At 36.0% G+C, this 23,660-nt stretch overlaps 1 protein-coding gene across 4 annotated transcripts in view; it reads right to left on the bottom strand.

Moving 5' to 3' along the window:
- Positions 1-23,660, bottom strand: part of CERT1 (ceramide transporter 1) — a 142,896-nt gene that overhangs the window by 35,894 nt on the left and 83,342 nt on the right. For all 4 annotated transcript variants that reach the window (XM_073014674.1, XM_007975712.3, XM_007975706.3 and 1 more), the window contains exons 4-8: positions 21,744-21,851; positions 20,739-20,877; positions 12,216-12,299; positions 9,950-10,107; positions 4,122-4,214 (exon numbers count right to left, since the gene is read on the bottom strand). In XM_073014674.1, coding sequence (XP_072870775.1) covers positions 4,122-4,214; positions 9,950-10,107; positions 12,216-12,299; positions 20,739-20,877; positions 21,744-21,851 — 582 coding nt within the window. The remainder of the gene's footprint in view (positions 1-4,121; positions 4,215-9,949; positions 10,108-12,215; positions 12,300-20,738; positions 20,878-21,743; positions 21,852-23,660) is intronic.

Here is a 23,660-nt window from a genome sequence, read left to right as displayed (position 1 = left end):
CATTCTTAAGGTTTCTGCTAAGAGGTTCTTTCCTCTGGAAAGACATCTCTGATTCAACACCTTCCCTGCTTTAAGTGTTTCATGACATGCGTTATGATAATTGTCCATCAGTCTTTGTTCCCATTATGCATTCAGGTAGGGCCCTTAGGCAGGATCCTTATAAGCCTTGTTTCTTGTTGTATTCTCCAAGCCTAGTGCAGTACCCTATATTATGGTAAGTCGTTGTTTTTTTTTTTTTTTTTTAGATGGAGTCTGTCCATCGCCCAAACTGGAGTGCAGGAGTAAGGTCTCGGCTCACTGCAGCTTCCACCTGCTGGTTCAAGCAATTCCCCTGCCTCAAACTTCCGAGTAGCTGGGACTACAGGTGCACACCACCATGCCCGCCTAATTTTTGTATTTTTAGTAGAGATGGGGTTTCACCATGTTGGCCAGGCTGGTCTTGAACTCCTGACCTCAGGTGGTGTCCCCGCCTCGGCCTTCCAAAGTGCTGGGATTACAGATGTGAGCTACCGCGCCCAGTCACATTATGGTAAGTCTTACAGAATAAATTCAAGATTATAAAGTAATTTCTGAGGCTACAGAAGTCAGAAACACTTAAATCTTTTTTTATAATTAGAACATCATGAATGTCTGATTATAACCAAAAAGAGTCATAGCTTGAAATAAGTGTCTAAAAACCCATACGACTATAATACCAATAACAAGAAAAGATAGATGATTCAAAACTCCAAAAGGAAGAAGGGGAAGTGTAAAAACAGTTCCCAGTTTACATAAGAATTGTAAATTTAACTTAGTGAGAAAGAAATAAAGTACCCTTAACCAGTTTCTTCACTAAGAAAGAGTAAAGTGCATTTCAAATAGGTGAATAAAGGATGTTTATTCAACAAATGCCAGTGGAATAAAATCGGTTTCTACATTGTACCATTATTTTTAAAACTCCAGATGTATTAATATATGCAGAAGAGACCACTGGAAAATAAAAAATGAGAAAATATAAATAACGATTTGAAGTAGAAAATGCCCTTCTAAGCATGATACCAAATGTGGAGAAAAGTGGATCAAAGGACTGAGAAGTTAATTACACGAAGGTTTAAAACTTTTATATGGCAAAATCTACCAAACTTTTTAAGTTATGAAAGAAAAAAATAAAATTAAAAAAAAGGCAAATTCTATACATCTTCTAAATCAATAGGAACCCCCCGCCCCAAAAAAAAACCACTAAAGGACATGGACAAGTTATTCATTAAAAAAGAAACGTGGCAGCCATAAAAGAGAATGAAATCATATCCTCTGCAGCAACATGGATGGAGCTGGAGGCCATTATCCAAAGTGAACTTCTCACAGGCCAGATCTCACTAACAACTGTTTCAGTACTGACTGAAAGTGTTTAAGTTAAATATTAAAAGCCAGTGCCCTTACACAAAGGCTGGCATGTAACAAAAGTCCATCAAGAGTTTTGCCTAGGCCTTTCCTGGGCCTTAAAGCGTCACAAAATAACGAAGGAATTCTTAATAGGACCCACTTAGGATTAAACAAGTTTTACTGTGGGTCTGAAGAAATTCCCCAGTCCTCCACAAACAAGTTTATTAGCGGTCTGAAGGAACTCCTCAAACCTATATGATTTAGTAGGAGATATGATAAGGGTAATCACCCTAGCACTTTTCCAAGGCTCCAAAGGAAGGTCTTCAGGACTCAGACCTTAGTTATAGATTAAAAGAAGTTAATAACTTAGGTCTTTAGATGAATGCACACTTATAGGTAGACATATAGCTTAGAAGGTATATAAGCTCTGGAAAACTCTGTAATTTGGAGTTGGTCTGGTGATGATGTACAGGTCTTCTCCCTGTAACCAGTTACAGAAATAACTCTCTTCCTCTCTAGTTCATCTGCATCTCGTTATTGGGCCGCAGAAATAGCAACCCGACCCCTCAGTTTGGTCCCGGAACAAATTAACTCAGAAACAGAAAATCAAATACTGCATGTTCTCATTTATGAATGGGAGCTAAATAATAGGTACACACAGACATAAAGATGGAAACGACAGACACTAGGGACTCTAAAAGAAGGAAGGGTGGGAGGGAGGGGTGAGAGTTAAAAAACTAGCTATTTGGTATAATGTTCACTATTTGGGTAATGGGCATACTAGAAGCCCAATATCTACCAGTACGCAATATACTCATGTAACAAACGTGTGTGTACTTCCAATGTAAAATAAAATTTAAAAATAAAAAAAAAAAGAATGTCTGATAAACATAAGTTTTAAAATGTTCAATCACATACATAAAGCAATTTTTTGGCTTTGAAACTAGTAAATGCATGTACCTAGCACAAGGCCCCTCTTCCCTCCACCCCGTCCTCTCCCCCTGGGAAAAAAAAAAAAAAAACCTGTGTTGATCGAAGCAGAGATAAATATGTATACAAATTATACTTACATACTACTGGTAGATGATAAACTGTATAAGTATTGTTAAATTTAAAACATGGGCTTTATTGGCTTATTTGTATAATCTTCCTATAATGAATATACATTTTATTTATAATATTAAAAAATAAGGTACTTTAAAAAGTTGGTATTTCTTCCAAAATAATAATCCTAAAATAGCAAAATAATTTGTTTAGTTTCAGAATAAAAATGATCATTATAATACCTCATATTAAAACCTCAGAGGATAGCTAATTATGTAATTTTAATACATTTTAGAAGAGATAAATTGAGAACAATTAAAAAATATTGCAATTTAAGTCTCATCAGAATGTACTATCACAGTTGGAAATTGATTCCAATATAAAAAAATTCAGCAACAGCAGAGCAGCTGTTTAGTTTTCCTTTCTAGAGCAAAAGTAGCAAGAAATTTTTCTTCTGTTTTCATAAATACAACTACAACTACTTTATTCTTCTATTCCACCTCAATGATACTCCTTGATATCCCATTTTTAACTGCTCATTTCAGAAATAGCAACACTTTTTTTTTTTTGTGAGACAGAGTCTCGCTCTGTTGCCCAGGCTGGAGTACAGCGGCACAATCTCGGCTCACTGCAACCTCTGTCTCCTGGGTTTAAGTGATTCTCCTGCCTCAGCCTCCAGAGTAGCTGGGACGACAGTCACTTGCCACCACGCCTGGCTAATTTTTGTATTTTTTTAGTAGGGATGGAGTTTCACCATATTGGCCAGGCTGGTCTTGAGCTCTTGATCTTGTGATCCTCTAGCCCCGGCCTCCCAAAGTGCTGGGACTACAGGCGTGACCCACCCATGCCGGCCAACACTTTTTTTTTTTAAGAGACAAAGTCTTGCTTTGTCACCCAGCCTGGAATGGAGTGGTGCAATCATAGCTCACTGCAGTCTTGGGCTCCTCAGTAGCTGGGACTACAGGCATGTGCCACTATACCCAGATAATTTTTATATTTTATTTTGTAGAGATGAGGTCTTGCTATGCTGTCCAGGTTGGTCTTGAACTCCTGGCCTCAAGCAATCCTCCTGCCTTGGCCTCTCAAAGTGCTGGGATTACAGACGTGAGCCAGTGCACCTAGTCTCAACGTTGTTTAATGGCAATTACCAAATATATTTCTTACACATTTTTTTCTCTTAATATAGAAAGATAGCTTATAAGATTTTAACGTATGTGTGTATATACATGGAGAAGGAGCTTTTATTACCTGCTTAACAAATAAACACAAGGAGAAAAAAGCTGGCATCAGATATTTTCAAACAAAGACAATAAGAACAGTTTATGTTCAGCTATGGATAAGATCTCACAGTATAGTACAGACTAAAATCTTTTGTCTGCAAAGCACTCAGAGTTTTCCTTTATAGTTTCCTTTTATGTTAAAAAAAAAAAAAGTAGATAACATTAAAAATGATCTTTACAGGGAGATAAAAATTTTTCTTATGAAGTGAACAGGCCTAATACTAAGCCTTTTAAAGCCTAAACTTTGTAGGCAATAAGAAATATATATTTGAGTATGCCTGGCATTTATATATCATGAAATATACACTGAATTAACATAAACACTGAGGAAAAAATTATATATTTAGAATAAAGTTACAAAACTATTATTAAAAATTCACTTTTGTGATAGACATGACCTATGTGTTTCTCTAAGATCAAAATATAAATTCATACTTCATAATCTGGTCCTCCAAAGTGGGACTTTTTCTTAAGTTCTGTCATTGCATTTTTATATGCTTCCTCTGTTCTTCTTTTCTTCTCAGTTTCCTATTAAAAAGAAGTGAAAATTTGTAATTTGAGGCAGGCATTTTAATTACAATGAAGTCTTTTAGGTGGAATTCCTCTACATTTCACTGAAATTTTATAATTTGACACAAAAAAAATTACACTCCTGTGAAAAATAAAGAGTATTATTCTGCCCAAGAAAACATTTTTCTCTAGGCTATAAATCACTTACAACCTACTATGTATGTATGGATGTATGTATGTATTTTTTGAGATGGAGTCTCACTTTGTCACCCAGGCTAGAGTGCAATGGCATGGTCTCGGCTCACTGCAACCTCTGCCTCCTGGGTTCAAGCATCTCTCGTGCCTCAGCCTCCCAAGTAGCTGGGATTACAGGCACGTGCCACCATACCCAGGTAACTTTGCTATTTTTAGTAGAGATGGGGTTTCACTATGTTTGCCAGGCTTTTCTCGAACTCCTGACCTCGTGATCCACCCTCCTCAGCCTCCCAAAGTGCTGGGATTACAGGTGTGAGCCACTGCACCTGGCCACAACCTACAATTTAAATCATCACTAAGATCACCTTAAAAGTAGATTATGTGTTTAAATGGTTAAGTCACTGCATGTATACTTAAGAAAAAAAAACAAAAAACAAAAAACCCAGGTAAATTAGCATCAGAAATACTTATTATACATTCTTATATTTCCCCTTCCCACCAACCCCAGTAAGAGATACATTTATTTTGGTATGAAGAAAAACAGCAAGTAATACCAGAAAAGAACTCAGTAGGTGGGATCAATGAATTCTAAAAAGATATTCTAACAAAGAAAACCTTCTTATACTTTCTCACTGCTGCTTAAGACTGTATTTTGGAGTTGAAAAATACTTCAGGTCTATTTTAACACTCTCCTTTTAATGATAGGGTCTATAGCTCTAAAAGGTTAAAAGACCCAAGGTCAACACTTAAAATAACAAAGGCTGGTCCCATATAAAACTTATTTCCACAACAATGGGGTTCACTGGGTCAAAACTGATACTGGAGTACATTATGTTTGTAAATAATCTAATGCTTTTATTCCCTCAAGTACAGTCATACATGGCTTTTTTCTTTTCTTTCTTTCTTTCTTTTTTTAACCTTGTCCAAATTCCATTTTCTAAAAGACTGATTTGCTTGGTCCCCCTATTGGCTAATCTAAGCATGATACTTCTGAAAGTGAAAGGGAATGTCAGTAATAATTTTGCTGAATTAAGAACTGCCTTGGTCAAACCAGGATTCATGGACACTCTGGCAATAGGAAATGTCAACAGCTCTTCCTATTTCCCCTTATTCCCAAAAAAACACTACTCTGAAGAGTGTGATCATCAAAAATCATAATAAAACAGATTATGCTTGTGATCTAAAGTAGGCTGATGAAAGCCACATGAATTTACTGTTACGTGTTACTTCACCACGGGGATACGGTCTGAGAAATGTGTCACTGATGACTTAATTCTTGTACAGACATCATAGAGTGTACTTATATACACCTAGATGGTATAGCCTACCTACACATCTAGGCTATAAACATTTACAGCATGTGACTGCACTGAATACTGCAGGCAATTTTAACATGATGGTAAGTATTTGTGAATCTAAACAGAAAAGGCACAGGAAAAATATGATATAAAGGATAAAAAACAGTATACTTGTATAGGGCACTTATGAATGGAGCTTGCAGGATTTGAAGTTCCTCTGGGTGAGTCAGTGAGTGAATAGTGAATGAATGTGAAGGCACAGGACATTACTGCACACCACTATAAACTTTTAAACACTGCATACTTAGGCTACACTAAATTTATTTAACAATGTTCCTTCTTCAATAATAACTTTAGCTTACTGTAACTTTTACTTTATGAACTTAATTTTTTAAACTTTTTGAGTCTTTTGTAGTAAGATAATACATAAACATATTGTACAGCGGCACAAAAATATTTTCTTTATACTGTATTCTACAAGCATTTTTCTACAATTTAAACTTTTTTGTTATAAACTAAGAGACAACACAAACATTAGCCTAGGCCTACACAGGGTCAGGATCATCAAGAAGTCACTAGGCAAGAGGAAGTTTTCAGCTCCATTATCATATTATGGGACCACAGTTGTATATGTGGTCCATCACTGATGGAAATGTCGTTATGCAGTGTATAACTATACTTAATGGCTAAATTAAAGTCTAAACTGAACTCACAAAAAGCATACTACTTCTAAATACCACATCAGCATTAAAGACAGTGGAAATCAATGAATCGATGGGTTCATTAGACCCAAAGATTTCATTAATTGATTTTTTTGTACTAAAGAAAAAATGGGACTACAGATCCACCAGAATGACTAAGCCAGGTGCAGTGGCATGTGCTTGTAGTCCTGCTCATTCAGGAGGCTGAGGCAGGAGGATCACCTGAGCCCTGGAGTTCAAGGCTGTAGTGTGCTAATGGCTGTGCCTGTGAACAGTCATTGCACTCCAGCCTGGACAACACAGTGAGACCTTGTCTCTCAAAAAAAGAAAGACTCTCCCCAAAATCAAACAACACCAACACCACACACACATACACACAGACACACACACACAATACCAAGTACAGTCAAGAGTGAACATCAACAACACCCACACACCCACACATCCCTAACAATACCAAGTGCTGTCAAGAATTAAAAGTAATTGGAATCCTCACCCATTGCTGATAGAAATATTAATTTAATCACTTTGGAAAATCATTAGTATTCACTAAAGTTAAGCATATACCCCCATGGATAAATAAGTCTACTCCAAGGTATGAGAAATATACCTAAAGATATGCCCCAAGAATTCTCATAGCAGTTTTATTCATGATAGCCAAAAAATGAAAAAAACCTAAATGTCCACCAACAGGAAAAGAGATAAGCAAATTGAAGTCATACAATAAAAAGTTATCATATAATAAAACACTGTATAGCAATAAAAAAGAATAAACTACTATTAAATATAACAACATGAACGACTCTCAAAGCCAATGTTGAGGGAAAGAGAAGGCCTGACTCAAAAGTATATTGTATGATTCAATTTATATGTTGTCCCAGAACAGGCAAAACTAATCTATAATGACATAGGCTAAAACCATATGATCACCTCTTGGGGTGGTGGTATGATATGGAATAGGAAGGAGCATGAAGTTACCTTCTAGGGTGCTAGAAAAGTTACATATCTTGATCTGACTATGGTTAAAGGGGTGTATACAAACATTAAAAAAATCAAGTAGTATACTTAAGATTGGTACACTTCCTTCTATGTATGTAATACATTTTAAATGAATAAAACAAAAATGCACAGCACAGCAATATTAAAAACTTATAGGAAAGTGAAAATGTCTGTAAAATTACACACCTGTAAGTCTAATAACGTAAGCAAATGTATCTTCAATGAACAGGTTATCTCTCCTTAACATTGTTAACCATAATTGCCTAATTTTAGAATTTTTGGTCTTCCTGGACATGACTGGCTAACAATTAAGTACCCTTCTTCTACAGTAGAAAGGATTATTATTATAGGTAACCAATAAAAATCATCACTACAAAATAGTATTTTCAATTAGCTGAAAGAATCCTGGAACTGACATTGTAACTCTACATAAGAGTATAATATAGACAATTCTACTATTAAATAGTAGAATTTAATAGTAGCTGTTATTATCACCTATTTAACTGTTCTCATTAGATTTTAAGTCCCTAAAGAGACTATTTCCTACTCATCACTATTTTCCCATTCCTAGCTTAGAGTCAAGCACACAGCACCTGAATGAAACAATTTCAGTGAAACCATATTGCTATCATTGTACTTTCTTTCTCAATTCTAAGAATTACCTGAAAGACATATTTGTTGATAAACAACTTTCCCTATTCAAGGACTTTCTAGTCTTTAGTGTGTATATATATACACACACACACACTACATACAAAAGATTAGAAAGTTCTTGAATAGAGTTGATTACCAATAAATACACACATACCCTGCATATATTATATATATATATGAACACACGCATACTGTGTGTACACACATGTGCAAATACACACACACTTACATTCCATGTAAAATGTAACTGGGATCCAGTTATTTCAACCTTGAGAAAAAATTACAGTGGAAAAAGTTAATAAAATTTGACATCAGATAGATTTGTAAGAAGACTATAAAACACAGTAGTGTCCAGATTTTAACCAATACTGCCATATTTTCTGGCTGTTCTTTGGTGAAGAGTGTTGCATGGAGAAGCAATAAAAATGGTTTTTTTCTGCAGATCTTTGGTTTGCTCTGCTCATTGCTACCCAATAAAGAAAGGGAACTGGTAAGATAAACAATGCTGAAAGCAATCAAAAATCTATCTCCCCTTTTCAACATGGCAAATAAACTTGAATGCTAAAAAAAATCAGGAAGTCGTGTTATATAACGTGCAAAGGTTTAAAAAAAATTTATTTTAGGCAATGTGGTTAGAGTATGTGACCAAATAATACAATCTCTTAGTGAAGGAAAAAGAGACTAAAGAGAGGGAAAGTTGCCAAAAAGTTGGAAATAAGCTAGTCTGGAGAAGTTGAATGATACTCCTGAACCATCAGTCTAATGTATTCAGGCATCAGTCTAATATTTTTCAACACATTGTTTTTTTGTGTGAACAGGGACTCTTCTAATAATTCAATTTGATACACACTGAGTACAGAGTTGAAATCTTCCAAGATATAATAGTCTGGCTCCAGGATGATAATAAATTTTCTATACCTTAAAAGGATGTTTTCATTGCCTGTTTTAAAAGAAGACATATTCCTAATCAAAATGGCTTACTCTCACCTGCACTTGTGCATTCTGAACTGTTCTCTTTTCTTCTAAAACATGGGAACCTTCCTAAACACATACTGCTAACACTGCTTTCCTCAGTGTCCTGATCAAATTCAAAGGCCTTCAAACTCTGCAAGCAATATAACTCAGAACGAATACGATTCTGGCTGATGTCTAATCTGGTATCCAGAGCTGATATATAAAAATAGAGAAAAATGCCTCTAACTCTGTTACTTTTCACCTTTTGACAAGCCTCTGGGCCTCAATTCCTTCTTCTATAAAATGATGGCATTGGACTGAACTTTAAGGTATGTTTCAATTCTAATATTTTACTATTTTTCTAAAGCTGAATTATAAATAGAAGTTTTCCTACTTAACAAATCCACTGAACCATACTTCACACTAGAAACTAAAGAGTCATACTGTAATATTATCAGTGCTGCAGTTTAAACAAAGGTGGGAAAATGTGAACATAGGGCAAATGCTCAAACAACATAATGTATGTGAAATGATATCACTGACCATGGAAAAAATACATGAGTATTATTGTAATAAGTAAATGTTTAACTTTGTAAATTGGCATATAAGTTAGTTCGTATGCCTTAAATGCAGTTTCATACATCATACACTTGAAGGTGGGTAATGTTAAATGGCTCAACACTTCTATTCCAAATCATTACTAACATCATCACAAAAACTTTAATAGCAAATCTTTCAAGAAAGCATACTGTATAGTAATTAAACAAGTAACTGGTGAATCTTGTTAGGCAACCAAGTTTAAGATGCCCATAAAGCTTCAGAGTACTAGTATCATCTGCTATTTCTATCAACCAAAGATTTTTCCCTAAGAAGTTAGCTTGGTTTACATATTCAAACAATACATAAAACTTACAGTGTGATTATTTTTAAAAGAAAAAAAACTTAGTCTTACCTTATCCAGTCTCTTCTGCCAGCTGTCCTCACGTTTAACCATTAGTTCAATACAATGAGAAAGTGTTGCAAGGATTCCGGCAGTAGTTGCTTTAAAAGTTATCGCTTCCCCTTTAAAGTCTATACCATTAATTCCTTTTGGTGTCACATGTGGAAATACTGAAAATGAAAGTTATTCACTGAAAATATTTCTAATGAAGAAATAATTCATCACAATTTAAGATTAGAAAATGTTTAGAAAATTAGCAAGTCAGAGTAGATTTTGGGATTTTAATTTTCCTCCTGTAGGCCAACATTTAAAAATCTCCTATGTAAGCTCTATGAGCAAAGAAGCTTTGTGGCAGCATATGTACTTTCAAGTCCTTTTTTTTTTCTAGATTCTGTTTCCTGAAATTTATTTGCTGTGCTACACCCAATTAATCAAATGGTAGGAGGAGCAATACTTTAACAATAACATTCTGACAGCTTAGAGTAGGACCTAATTACGGCAAGAACTACCTTATATTTTGAAAAACCTAGAACTTAAAAAATATCTGAAGATAAACTAAAGAACCTAAAAAAATAATATACAATTTAAAAATAAACACACAAATTTAAATCAGGACCAATGCACTTACTTAAACTCAATGCCTTTTATGTTTCAATTTTATCATTTTAATTCATGGTTAGTTTTTGAATTAAACAAAAAATCTTAAAACTCAAAGATGCAAACAAGAAAGTGTAATATTCTACAGTTAATAAGAAATCATTTTAGTAGAATCCTTATAAATGAAATGATACTTTTGACTTTAAAAACTATTAGAGATATGACAGTAAAGGTATAACCCATTAAAGAACAAATTGTCAAACCTCATCAAAATGTAAAATTTCTGCTCTTGAAAATACTCTTAAGAGGAAAAAGAGATAAGCCACAAACTGGGAGAAAATCTTGTGTGGCGTAAGTTTAATAAAGGACTTCTATCCAGAATTATGAAGTAAACTCAAAGCTCACTAATAATAAACAACAGCCGGACGCAGTGGCTCACGCCTGTAATCCCAGCACTTTGGGAGGCCAAGGTGGGCGGATCACCTGAAGCTGGGAGTTTGAGACCAGCCTGACAAACATGGAGAAACTCCGTCTCCACTAAAAATACAAAATTAGCCGGGTGTGGTGGTGTATGCCTGTACTCCCAGCTACTCAAGAGGCTGAAGCAGGAGAATCGCTTGAAACCAGGAGGCAGAGGGTGCAGTGAGCCGAGATCACCCCACTGCACTCCAGCCTGGGCAACAAGAGCGAAACTCCGTCTCAAAAAAAAAAAAAACAAACAAAAAATAATAATAAACACCAACCCCAACATAAGCAAAAAATGTGAACACACACTTCACCGAAGAGAAGATATAAATGGCAAATAAAAACATGAAAAGATGCTTAATATCACTAGTTAGTACGGAAATGCAAACTAAAACCACAATGACATATCCCTACACACCTATTAGAATGACTGAAATTTGAAGACTGACCATATTAAGTGCCAGTGGGGATGTGGAGGAACTGGAACTCTCATATGTGGCTGGTAAAAAACAGTTTGGCAGTTTCTTTAAAAATTAAACACATATATATCTGCCATATGATTAGAACATTCTACTCCTAGGTATTTACCCAAAATAAATAAAATAAATTTCCATGAAAAGAACTGTATATGAATGTTCATAGCAGTTTTATTTGTAATAGTCAAAACTGTAACTGACCCAAATATCTACCAGTAAATGACTAGATACACAAACTATGGTATATCTATACAATAAAACACTACTGAGCAATGAGAAGAACTGATTGTGTTGATAGTTTTATGAAAATATCCAAATTTGTCAAATACTACACTTTAAATGGTATGTCAATTATATTTCAATAAAGCTTTTTTAAAGCTTGTATTTTCTTAATAAGAATAGACACGTACATCAACTCACCAGAATTGAGCGTGCAGAAATAAACACTCGCATTTATAGCCTATCAGTTTTTCACAAAGGTGCCAAGATAAGGGAAAAAAAATTGTCCTTTCAGCAAATGATGTTGGGACAGGTGGACATCCATATGTAAAAGTCACCATTACTACATAATGTCAGAATGTGATTTTTACCTACATGTCTTGGAAGCTATTTTCACTTCGATTCCAGCAGTTCTATTGCTTTTTTAAAAATTAATCAATCAGGTAATTATTCTTTGTGAGTTGTTACATAACTTCTGAAAGTATACTTTATCCAGCTGAAGGGAAAAACGTATTACTTACACTTTTCTTTATTGCCGTTGGTATTATGCAAGAAGTCGCCATCAGAACGCGTTGTAGGAAAGTCATCTTCATCATCTTCTACCACTAAATAAAATATATTTAAGGAAATTAGGATGAAAAGAAACAGAAATTAATGTCTATTCTTATGTTCGACTGAGTCATTTTACTCTGGATTCTGATTTTGTGAGTATGAAGTCTTACTCATCTTTGTATTTTCACTGGTAATCAAGGTATGCTCAATAAATATGTGGTGGAATGTCTTTAGATACATTATTTTTAAACCACATTCATTCTCATTTGTGTAAGGGAAGGTTACTGAGTTATGAATTATTTCACCCTGTAGTCTTCCTATATCTTGCTCTCTCACATGGGGCCATTTCAACTCTGTAACAGGACCAGAAGGACTGAGCAGGGCTATAAAAGGTACCTTCTATGCAGAAGACACCTTAGCTTGCCTCTGAGAGTTCTTTTTTGTAGATGGAGTGTCACTCTGTCACCCAGACTGGAGTGCAATGGCATGGTCTCTGCTCACTGCAACCTCCGCCTCCCAGGTTCAAGCAATTCTCCTGTCTCAGCCTCCCAAGTAGCTAGGACTACAGGTGTGCCACCACAGCCAGCCAGTATTTTTGTATTTTTAGTAGAGAAGGGGTTTCACTATGTTGGCCAGGCTGGTCTCGAACTCCTGAACTCGTGATCTGCCCACCTCAGCCCCCCGATGTGCTGGGATTATAGGCGTGAGTGACCGCACCCAGCCGAGAGTTCTTAAATATACTATTTCTGGATGTGCAGGGAAAATATAATGACTTGCAGATATCAATTTTCATTTGTCCCAGTGTATATCTGTACCTGGACATCCCTTTTAGCTTCTCTAATTGCAGAAAAAACAGAATCTCTTTTGTTCTACTTTAACATACCTCTTTCTTCTACGTGCTATCCCTTCTACTACCTCACATACTTTAATTCTCTGCACTATGCATTCCATTCATAATGCAAATTCCTGCATCTTAGCTCCCAACATTATTTGCTGCTTTTATCAAGCTTTTCATGGCTTCTTCTTCTTCTTGTTTGTGAGACAGTGTCTGGCTCTGTTGCCCAGGCTGGAGTGCAGTGGCACGATCTCAGCTCACTGCAACCTCCACCTCCCGGGTTTAAGCAATCCAGCCTCGCACACCACCAGCCCAGCTAATTTTTGTAGAGACGAGGTTTCACCATGTTGCCCAGGCCGGTTTCAAACTCCTGAGCTCAAGCAATCTGCCCACCTCTGACTCTAAAAATGCTGGGATTACAGGTGTAAGCCGCTGCACCCAGCCTACATGGGTCCTTTATCTATCTTTTGAGGAACTCCCTTTATAAAGAAGGAATCTACATTTTAAACTAATGTCTTACTTACTGCCTTTATCTTTTTACCTCAGGAGCACCACGGCTCTATAAGGAACATCTCATCTATCTTAGCTGTCTTTTTTATGGATGCAGAGCCCAATTTGATACCTTATTTCCCTCCTTTGATTAAATGGTAGGAATCACCATAGAAAATCTTCTGTACTGCCATTTTCTAATTACTGGACTATTTCGTTTTTTAATAATCACTTGAAAATGTTGCCAATCATCTATAACAACTTTTACAAATCATAAACTGCTATTATCTATTAATACCTTGTATTCATTTCTACCTGGCTGTGATCTCAATATTCAATTCTTTTTCTTTTCCACTTCCATCGTTCCTATAGACTTCAATATGAGCATACCTTGATTACCAGTGAAAATACAAAGATGAGTAAGATCTGATATGCTCAATAAATATGCTGTGGAATGTCTTTAGATACATTATTTTTAAACCATATTCAGATAAAAAACTATGCTGACCATCAGTTGAAGTTACAATACGACTATTCCTAAATTAGTCCCCTGGCATAATCCCATAAAGATGACCTTCAAGTACCTTTTGAGATCCTTACTTCCCGGGGCCTTCTCAAATTTCCCTACTTTTTTTGCATCATATCAATGAAAAATTAAAGCAGTTTGTTACTCACTCTTCAATTCTACCTTCATGCGTTCTTTTCTACAGTAGCAGCAGATATTTTGTTTGCTCTAGATTTGACCTATTCTCCCAATTTGAAGGACTTATTTTCTTGGAAAACTCAAAAGCCTTCTATATAGCATTTGTTTTCCGCTTTCTGCTGTGCTTTCCTTCCGCCTTCAGAAGGCTTGTTTATAATGCTAGCTCATAACTAGAGAGGGTATCCACGTATCAAGGAACTTTTGGTTATCTACCTATTAAGGAACTTTTAAAGAACAAAACCTTAATCTCTCTCTCTCCCCTTAACCCCTGAATATTCTGGTTTAGTTGAGACTATGGTGAAGGGTATGATACAATTATTTCTTTTTTAAAGCTTCCCGAGATGATTACAATATCAGCCAAACTACTACTTATTTTTCCCAAAAAAATAAATATTTTTTTTTTTGGGAAAAATAAATAGTGAGAAACCCAAATATTTCTCAGCCACCAGCACATTAAATCTTCCTCTACCCCTTTACCGTAACCCTCCACCCCCAAAACAGACACAGAATAGTTTTTTCAGGCTGGGCGTGGTGGCTCAAGCCTGTAATCCCAGCACTTTGGGAGGCCTAAGTGGGAGGATCACTTGACGTCAGGAGTTTGAGACCAGTCTGGGAAACAGCAAGACCTCATCTCTACAAAACAGCCCAGGAGTTTGAGACTGCAGCTATGAGTGCACCACTGCACTCCAGTCTGGGCGATAGAACAAGACCCTGTCTCAAAGAAAAAACAAAAACAAAAACAAAAGGTTTTTCAAAGGTTAACTACTGTTTAATAAAATCTGTTTTTATGGTTTGCTCCCATCTCTTTCTTGACGCCTATGCTGTATTTGACACTGCTCACGCTTACATGTCAAATTTCTACTTGACAAGACCAAACAGCCTTGATGATTCTCACATCTTGCTAACATGACCCTGTATTATGTTCGTTTTAAAAATTAAATTTCCTTTTACTCTTTAGCTGTGGGCAAACTTCAAGTCTCCTTCCTCAGATATTCATCCTTCTACCCCATGGGCATTTATTCACTGTTATGACTCCAACTATTTTTATGCTAATGACTCCTTATTTTCCTGTGACTTCTTATACTAACACTAGGTTCACATCTCCTATACAATTTCTCTAAAGAAATGTCTATTATTAAAAGTAGTTCCATAAACAAACCAGCTATGCTAACATTGTTGCTTAGCTTCTCTGTGCAGTTCTCTCGTCTATAAAAAGGGATTAATACTTATACCTACATAAGGTTATTATAAAATTATATTCAGATAATTAAAGTATTTAACATAGTACATGGCGAATACTATAAAACATTACAAAAATTAATCATGGTAACTCCCCTCTAATGGATTTCCTCTATTCTTCATGCTTATCTAGGGGCTCATTTACAGATGTTTACATTGCTACAATTGGTTACCACATAATTTTCTCCTATCTAAAGTCTCTCACCATTCTAATCTGTTATAATTACCTACAATGATTAATGTTTTAAAAATATTAACTTCAACTTATATCCTTGCCTAAACAGTAACTTTTCAAATTACCAATGTGAAAATTATTTTTTAGATTGAATTGCAACTGTTTCTGTGTTCAATATTCTCCACCTAATAGCCTACCAGCATCAAACAGCGATTTTCAGCTTTTTAAAGCTTTTTAAAAGATATTTTTAAGGCCAGTAATATATAAAAATGATGAAAATAAGCTAAAAGAGTGGACTTCCCTTTTTTTCCCCGAAAGAACTCCTTGTGCATCCTTGAGGCAACTTTATAGAACTCTTAGGGATATCTCACATGGTTTGAAACCATCATCCTAATACAAAGTTCCTCCATTCCAGTCAGACTGGTCTCCCTTACCAACATTCAAGTCTGTTAGGCTAAATCCCACCTTTGGGTCTTGTACATTTCTGCTTCCTGTCACCCCAGCAATAATCCAAATTAACTATATTAATAACAGCTATTATTTGAGTTTTTGCTTTTAAACACAGTGCTAACATATACATTATCATTTAATTCTCACAATCACAGGTGCTAGATATAATAACCATTTTACAGCTGAGGAAACAAGTGTTGAGAAATGTTGAGAAATCTACTTCAAGTCATTAAACAATAAATAGAAGAGCAAGATTAGAAGAAATTTTACTTTTAATGTGGTATATATGTATTGTTTTTAAAATTAAACAATGTGTTTAGGTAAGAGGTGATGTCTGCCACTTCTGTAATCCCCAGAGTATCTAGACTTAAAATGTTAATTAAATCTTACTGAATGATATACATAAAGACAGACAGTGATTCTTAAAATTATTTAAGTCATAAACTTAGTTTTAATAATTTAATGACAGTATATCCACAGAGATCCTTTAAACTCAGGTCAGCAACTCTGCTCTGCCAAGTAGGAAATTATGGTCCATGTCCTTATACCCAGCATATATTCTTAAAAACATCAGTATTTCAGGCTTAGCAGGTGGCTCACGCTTGTAAGCAGATTGCTTGAGCTCAGGAGTCTGAGACCAGCCTGGGAAACATGGCAAAACCCCGTCTCTACAAAAAATACAACAATTAGCTGGGCGTGGTGGTGCACGCCCGTAGTCCTAACCACTTGGGAGGCTGAGGTGGGAGGACTGCTTGGGCCTGGGGGGTGGAGGTTGCAGTGAGCCGAGATTGTGCCACTGCACTCCAGCCTGGGTGACAGAGGGAGACCATGTCTCAAATAAAAATCAAAGGATCAATCAATCAGTTGGTATCTCATAAATAACATTTGTAGGGAAATCAGTTGTTATGGGCAGAATTGTGTCTCAGAAATTCATATGTTGAAGTCCTTAATCTCCAGTACCTTAGAATATGGCTATTTGGAGCCAAGGTTTGTAAAGCAGTAATTAAGTTAAAATGGGGTCATTAGGATGGGCACTAATCCACTATGACTGTACAATATGCAGAGGAAATTTGGACATAGATACATACAAAGGGAAAGATGATGATGTGAAGATATAGGGAGAAGTTGGCTACCTGTAAGCCAAGAAGAGAGGCCTGGAACAGGTTTTTCCCTCATGGCCCTCTGAAGAAACCAACCCTGCCAATACCTTTATCTCGGAACTGTGAGAAAATAAATCTGTTGTTTAAGCCACCCAGTCTGTGGTACTTTGATATGGCAGCCCTAGCAAACTAATACATCAGTCTACATTTTGCTGTTTATTTAAACATGTAGCAGAAAAGATTCAGTGTAATGTCTAATATTATTTTTTAAGTCATCTACACAACCTGGTTATCACTGCATCCCAACTTCTACTTTTTCACCATCACTTTTGTCCTTCTAATACTATACACTATTGGTATGGACCATTAAGATAAACACTGGCCGGGCGCAGTGGCGTACACCTGTAATCCCAGCATTTTGGGAGGCCGAGGCGGGCGGATCATTTGAAGTCAGGAGTTCGAGACCAGCCTGACCAACATGGAGAAACTCTGTCTTTACTAAAAATACAAAATTGGCCAGGCGTGGTGGAACATGCCTATAATCCCAGCTACCAGGGAGGCTGAGGCAGGAGAATCGCTTGAATCTGGGAGGCGGAGGTTGTGGTGAGCCGAGATTGTGCCATTGCACTCTAGCCTAGGCAACAAGAATGAAACTCCGTCTCAAAAAAAAAAAAAAAAAAAAGATAAACAAGGCATCATATTCTATATGTACCCTGTTTTTGTTTAAAGGACTACTTGCAAGTATAATAAAGCTAATCTGTAACATTTAAATTGATTAAAAGGTATTCTTTATTAATGAAGGAGAAACAGAAGTTCAGGTGTTTTTTATTTTTAGAGGGGGAAAAAAAAATCACACATTAACGAACCAAAACCTTTAATAAAAGTTTTTATATTAACAAATAGAAAGGACTTCAAGGCCAGGCACAATAGCTCAAGCCTGTAATTCCAGTACTTTGGGCAGTTGAGGTGGGAGAATCCCTTGAGGTCAGGAGTTTAAAGACCAGCCTGGGCCACATAGCAAGACCTCGTCTCTACAAAAAATTTAAAAATTAACCAGATGTGATGGTATATGCCTGTAGTCCTAGCCAGTTGGGAGGCTGAGGTAGGAGGATCACTTGAGCCCAGGAGTTTGAGGTCACAGGGCGCTATGAACATTCCACTGCACTCTAGCTTGGGCAACAGAAGGAGACTGTCTACAAAATAAATAAATAAACAAACAAATAAATAAAAACAGAAAATAACTTCCAGGCTACTAAATGTACACAAAATTGAGAAACTTTAAAAGGAATACAGATTTCTGCTTCTGTTCGAGATGAAATAACCAGGATTGAATTTACTCTCTGGCATAAAAGTAAAAACTGGACAAAATATATGAAACAATGCTTTTCAAGACACTGGCTATCAGGCAAAAAAGGACAATGATCCTTAATAGTTGGAGAACAAATGAAGTGAACTCTATTTCTGCTCTAGCTCATTGTTTTAGGAGTTTCCAAACTGTACAGTAAGGACAGGAAACCCAGGAGGAGGCTTCTGGATTCCCTGAAATGAGATGAAGCTGAGCACCCAGAGGCAAAGGCAACTAGCAATAGTTCACAAGGCAGAGTACTGGAGAGGAGAGAACTGGACAGACAGAGAACACTGGAGAATGGCAGAAGGCTACCCCTGAGTACTCTGCAGAGTACTGATAGCACATGCAAATGAGCAAACTATAAAGGCAAGGGATAGAACCTTCTTAAAGGATTCCAAGAAACAGTACTTGAAGCTTACATGGGAGCAGGGAAAATTATCTGCTTTATAATGCAGACTGGAAAACCTTGTAATTCACAGGGAATTGGTGAGAACTCAGAAGATTCTTGCCTCAGGAGTGAGGACAAAGAAATACATTATTGGAAGGTTCTGATACTACACATAAAGTGGTATATTACTTGAAGGTACACTGAGGTAAGTTAAATATGCAAACTATAAACCTTAAAGTAGCCAATAAAATAATAAAACCACGAGTTATAGCTAAGAAGCCAACAAAGGAGATAAAGTGGAATTATATATATATATAAAAACTTCATCCAAAGGCGGCAGAAAAAGGGAATATAGAATAGACAAAAAGAACTTGGATCCAGATCAAACACATTTAATAAGAAAGAGAAATGAAACCATGTCAAGCCACTTAGTTATAATGGGAATGAACTTAGTCCTATTTGGTAATAATGGTAAAGTAGTTCACAATAAATTAAGTGAAAAGCTGAAGAACAATGTTGACATCAGCAGCATTTTCAGCACTAACAAAGGAAAGTTAAACTATAAACCTAACACTAAAAGTTAATTGAAGATATCTTGTTTCTTTTAAACAAAAACAATAAAATTATTTTTAAATGTATATACAATTATTTTGGTTTCTATTACTGATTTCTTCTTCTATGAGAAAAAGGGTAGAGAAAGGGAGAGATTGAGACAGAGAGGAGGCCAAGTGCAGTGGCTCACACCTGTAATCCCAGCACTTTGGAAGGCCGAGGTGGACAGATCACGATGTCAGGAGATTAAGACCATTCTGGCCAACACGGTGAAACCCAGTCTCTACTAAAAATACAAAAATTAGCTGGGCATGGTGGTGCGTGCCTGTAATCCCAGCTACTTGCGAGGCTAAGGCAGAAGAATCGCGTGAACCAGGGAGTCAGAGGTTGCAGTGAGCTGAGATCACGCCACTGAACTCCAGCCTGGTGACAGAGTGAGACTCTGTCTCAAAAAAAAAAAAAAGAGAGAGGAAAAGACAAAAAGAAAGGAAAGGGGAGAAAAAGAGAAACGAGAGGAAGAAGGAGAAAGAGATCAACTGGCTGATTTCAGACCTGAAGGATTTAACATATACTTATCTCCTCTAATGGGGTAAATTTATCAGACATAATAATAATGTGAAATGCTCCGTATTACCAAGATGATACCATTTTTTAATGGAATAAAGAGTACCATTTGAAAATCTTTGCCTGGTGTGGTAGCTCACACCTATAATTCCAGCACTTTGGGAGGCCAAGGTGGGAAGACTGGTTGAGGCCAGGAGTTTAAGACCAACCTGACCAACATAGTGAGACCTCCACCTCTATAAAAAATAGAAAAATAAATTAGCTGGGTGTGGTGACGCACACCTGTAGTCCTAGCTACTTGGGTGGCTGAGGTAGGAGGATTGCTTGAGGCCAAGAGTTCGAGGCTGCAGTAAGCTATGATCGCGCCACTGCACTCCAGTCTGGGCTATAGAATGAGACCATGTCTCAACAAAAAATAAATAAATAAAATAAAGGTCTTCAATGGCATCTGGTATGGATGATCAAAATGAATTAGTATGTGTAACTGAAGTACCCAAGTTACAAGGACACTGAAATCTGTTTCACTGGGGGTTTGCAGCAAAAAATGACTATAGATACCTTTATCACTTAAAGACATTACCCTTTGAGATCAAGAGGCTTTTAATCCATTCATTCTCCAAGTAAAAATAGTGGTAATAGCCTAATTAACCTTTATCCCTTTGAAGTTCATCCTTAGAGACAGCATCAGCACAGGCATCAAAGTACTTCTGTAGCGTGTCAACTTGTCTACATAAGATGTCTCTAAATGTTTCCATTTCAGCCAACTTCTCACGTAAACTGTGGCCTTTCTGCAAAACACAAAATAGGGAGATGTAATTCAAGTAAAACAAAACTGGATTTTATTTGGTCCTATGGTATTTCATCAACTTTTAAGGTCTGTACCTTATAACTGAGGGCATGGGATAAGGAGAGCTGTCTAGTTCAATATAATACTTCTAGGAATAGGCTTGAAACTGACTAATCTATTGGCTTGACAGTGATAAGTCACTTAGGAGTGATAACCTTGCAAGTGATATCACTTATAAAAAAGCCTTATTTTTTATAGAAAATAAGAAAGCAGTAACACCTGACAGTTTGCAAATATAACATTTGATATTTTCAAATTAAAAAAAATTGTGAGGAACAACTGTGAAAGACTTTGAAATGGGCAAAAATATTACTAGTGTCCTTTCAAAGTAATGGTGAGCTGTCATTTATGGTACCCTTGGGAAAGTACTGTTTGATCATATAGACACTTTTGCCTTTCACTGCATTTGAGCTATTTTACAACTCTTCTAGTAAAAAACTGAGTAGTATAAATAATACTTGTTCATAGAGATGCAAATGAATTTTGTCTGGTGCAGAAGCACTGATTATTAATCTGTGGATATTGACCAGTTTTGCACACATTTGCAAATCGTTTCAGTTCTTCAGATTTTCCTTTGAACCAGTTTTTTTATGTTTTACCTAATAAATGAATGAAATAAAATCAGTGACATGTGTTCATTTGTATGAGTTATTATTTCATACCTTAAAAAGTTTTTCTTTAATAAGTTCAAATAAATTATATTATTAAAAAGCTTGTTCAAAAATTATCAAGTATATTCTGTTCACAACATCCAATACTAAGCTCAATTTATGTTGCTTTAACTTAAGGCATTCATTAACTACACACCTTAAATGAAGAGGTGGATGTCGCAGAGTAGCCACTTGCTCCAGACACCAGGGACACCATTGAGCCATGTCGACGCAAGCTGGATTCAGATCCATATCCAGATTCAGTCTAAAAAAAAGGTAAACTATGTGAAAAGAATTTAAATAAAAAATACTTGAGAAAACAAAAGGTTTCCTATGAATTAACAAGGTTATTATAACAATAATTGGCAGTTTGGGTACATATAAAATATATAGTCAATCCACTGACATAAGCAATGCCTTTCAATTCCTAAATGCCATTTAATTTAGAAATTTATGGAATACCTACTATGTGCTGGGCTAGTGGTCACAAAGACTGTTTAATAATAGGAAAACTAAAGTAGTCAAGTTCATAGACAGAAAGTAGAATAGTTGTTACCAGAAGCAGGGAAAAGAAGAATGGGTAGTTATTATTTAATGGACACAGAGTTTCAGCTGGGGAAGATAAAAAAGTTCTGAAGATGGATGATGGTGATGGTTGAACAATATTGTGAATGTACTTAATACCATAGAACTGTATACTTAACAGTGGTCAAAATGGTAAATTTTACGTATTCTCACCTATTCTTAACACAACACAATTACAGCATTTACTATTCACAATAGTTTGTGTTTTGTTATTACTACTGGACTTGGATCTTTTTGGAAGCAGCTTGTATCTTTTTGATCTTTGTAACCACCTCGACAGTTGAAGGCACAAAGTTTCCAATTTTGCTAGTCTGTTAAGTTAGCATCCCATGGAAGATAACTGATGGGGATGATACTCTTCAGAGCATCAATTTTATATTTTACCTTCTCTAATACAAATGCAATATAACAATATAGACAAAGGAATAGAACATTTGAACTTCAAAGTAATTAAAACCAGGTATTTTGGATCTCTGATTATTTTCTACTGTTACTTTTAAAAAGTACAGTGAATTAGGCCAGGCACGGTGGCTCATGCACACCTGTAATACCAGCACTTTGGGAGGCCGAGATGGGTGGATCGCTTGAGGTCAGGAGTTTGACACCATCCTGGCCAACATGGTGAAACCCTGTCTCTACTAAAAATACAAAAATTAGCCAGGCATGGTGGCAGGCACCTATAATCCCAGCTACTCAGAAGGCTGAGGCAGGAGAATCGCCTGAACACGGGAAGTGGAGGTTGCCGTGCGCTGAGATCACACCGCTGCACTCCAGCCTGGGTGACACAGTTAAGACTCAGTCTCAAAAAAAAAAAAAAAAAAGTACAGTGAATTAATAAGCTTGTGTGGAAAAACCAAGGCATCTGTATTATATCCTTTGACAACGTATCGTATCTATTATGGTTTGATTGATTTCAATCCTGCTCCTCTGTACTATTATGGTTCTAGATAAGTATTTATATTGAACAGTTTTCCTTCATTTGAATGGGGGAAAAATCCCTAGGTTTAGTAAACATTATTTTTTTAAATACTTAGAGACCAATACTGAAAACAAAGGAACAAAAAGCTACATTGTATTTAATTTTAATTCTACTCAATAAACTTAAGTGGTAAAATAATATCTAATTATTTTTAGTGTCAAACCTATGGTTACAATGAAAAATTATTTAAAGTTACACAAATTTCAAGATCGATATTAGGAAACAAAATTACATACAATGTGTTATAGAAAATATACCCATTGACATTTTATAGCCTCTGTGGTCTAATTCCTGAAAATCCATTACATTTCCTATATAGCTGTTGGTTTACCCATGATATTATTCTAATTGGAAAATATTCTTTTTAGCTATAAGAATACTAAGCTTCTATAGTTTAATAAATAAAATTTTTATGTTCTCATTTTTATGTAAGTGATATCAGCACTAGTTTAAAACATTTTCCAGTTAGTATCACTTCATTTACCTTAACTTTAATATTCTAGGATCTCA

Source organism: Chlorocebus sabaeus, chromosome 4 (assembly GCF_047675955.1).
Source record: "Chlorocebus sabaeus isolate Y175 chromosome 4, mChlSab1.0.hap1, whole genome shotgun sequence".
NCBI lineage: Eukaryota > Metazoa > Chordata > Mammalia > Primates > Cercopithecidae > Chlorocebus > Chlorocebus sabaeus.
This window is presented reverse-complemented; position numbering and strand designations above follow the sequence as displayed.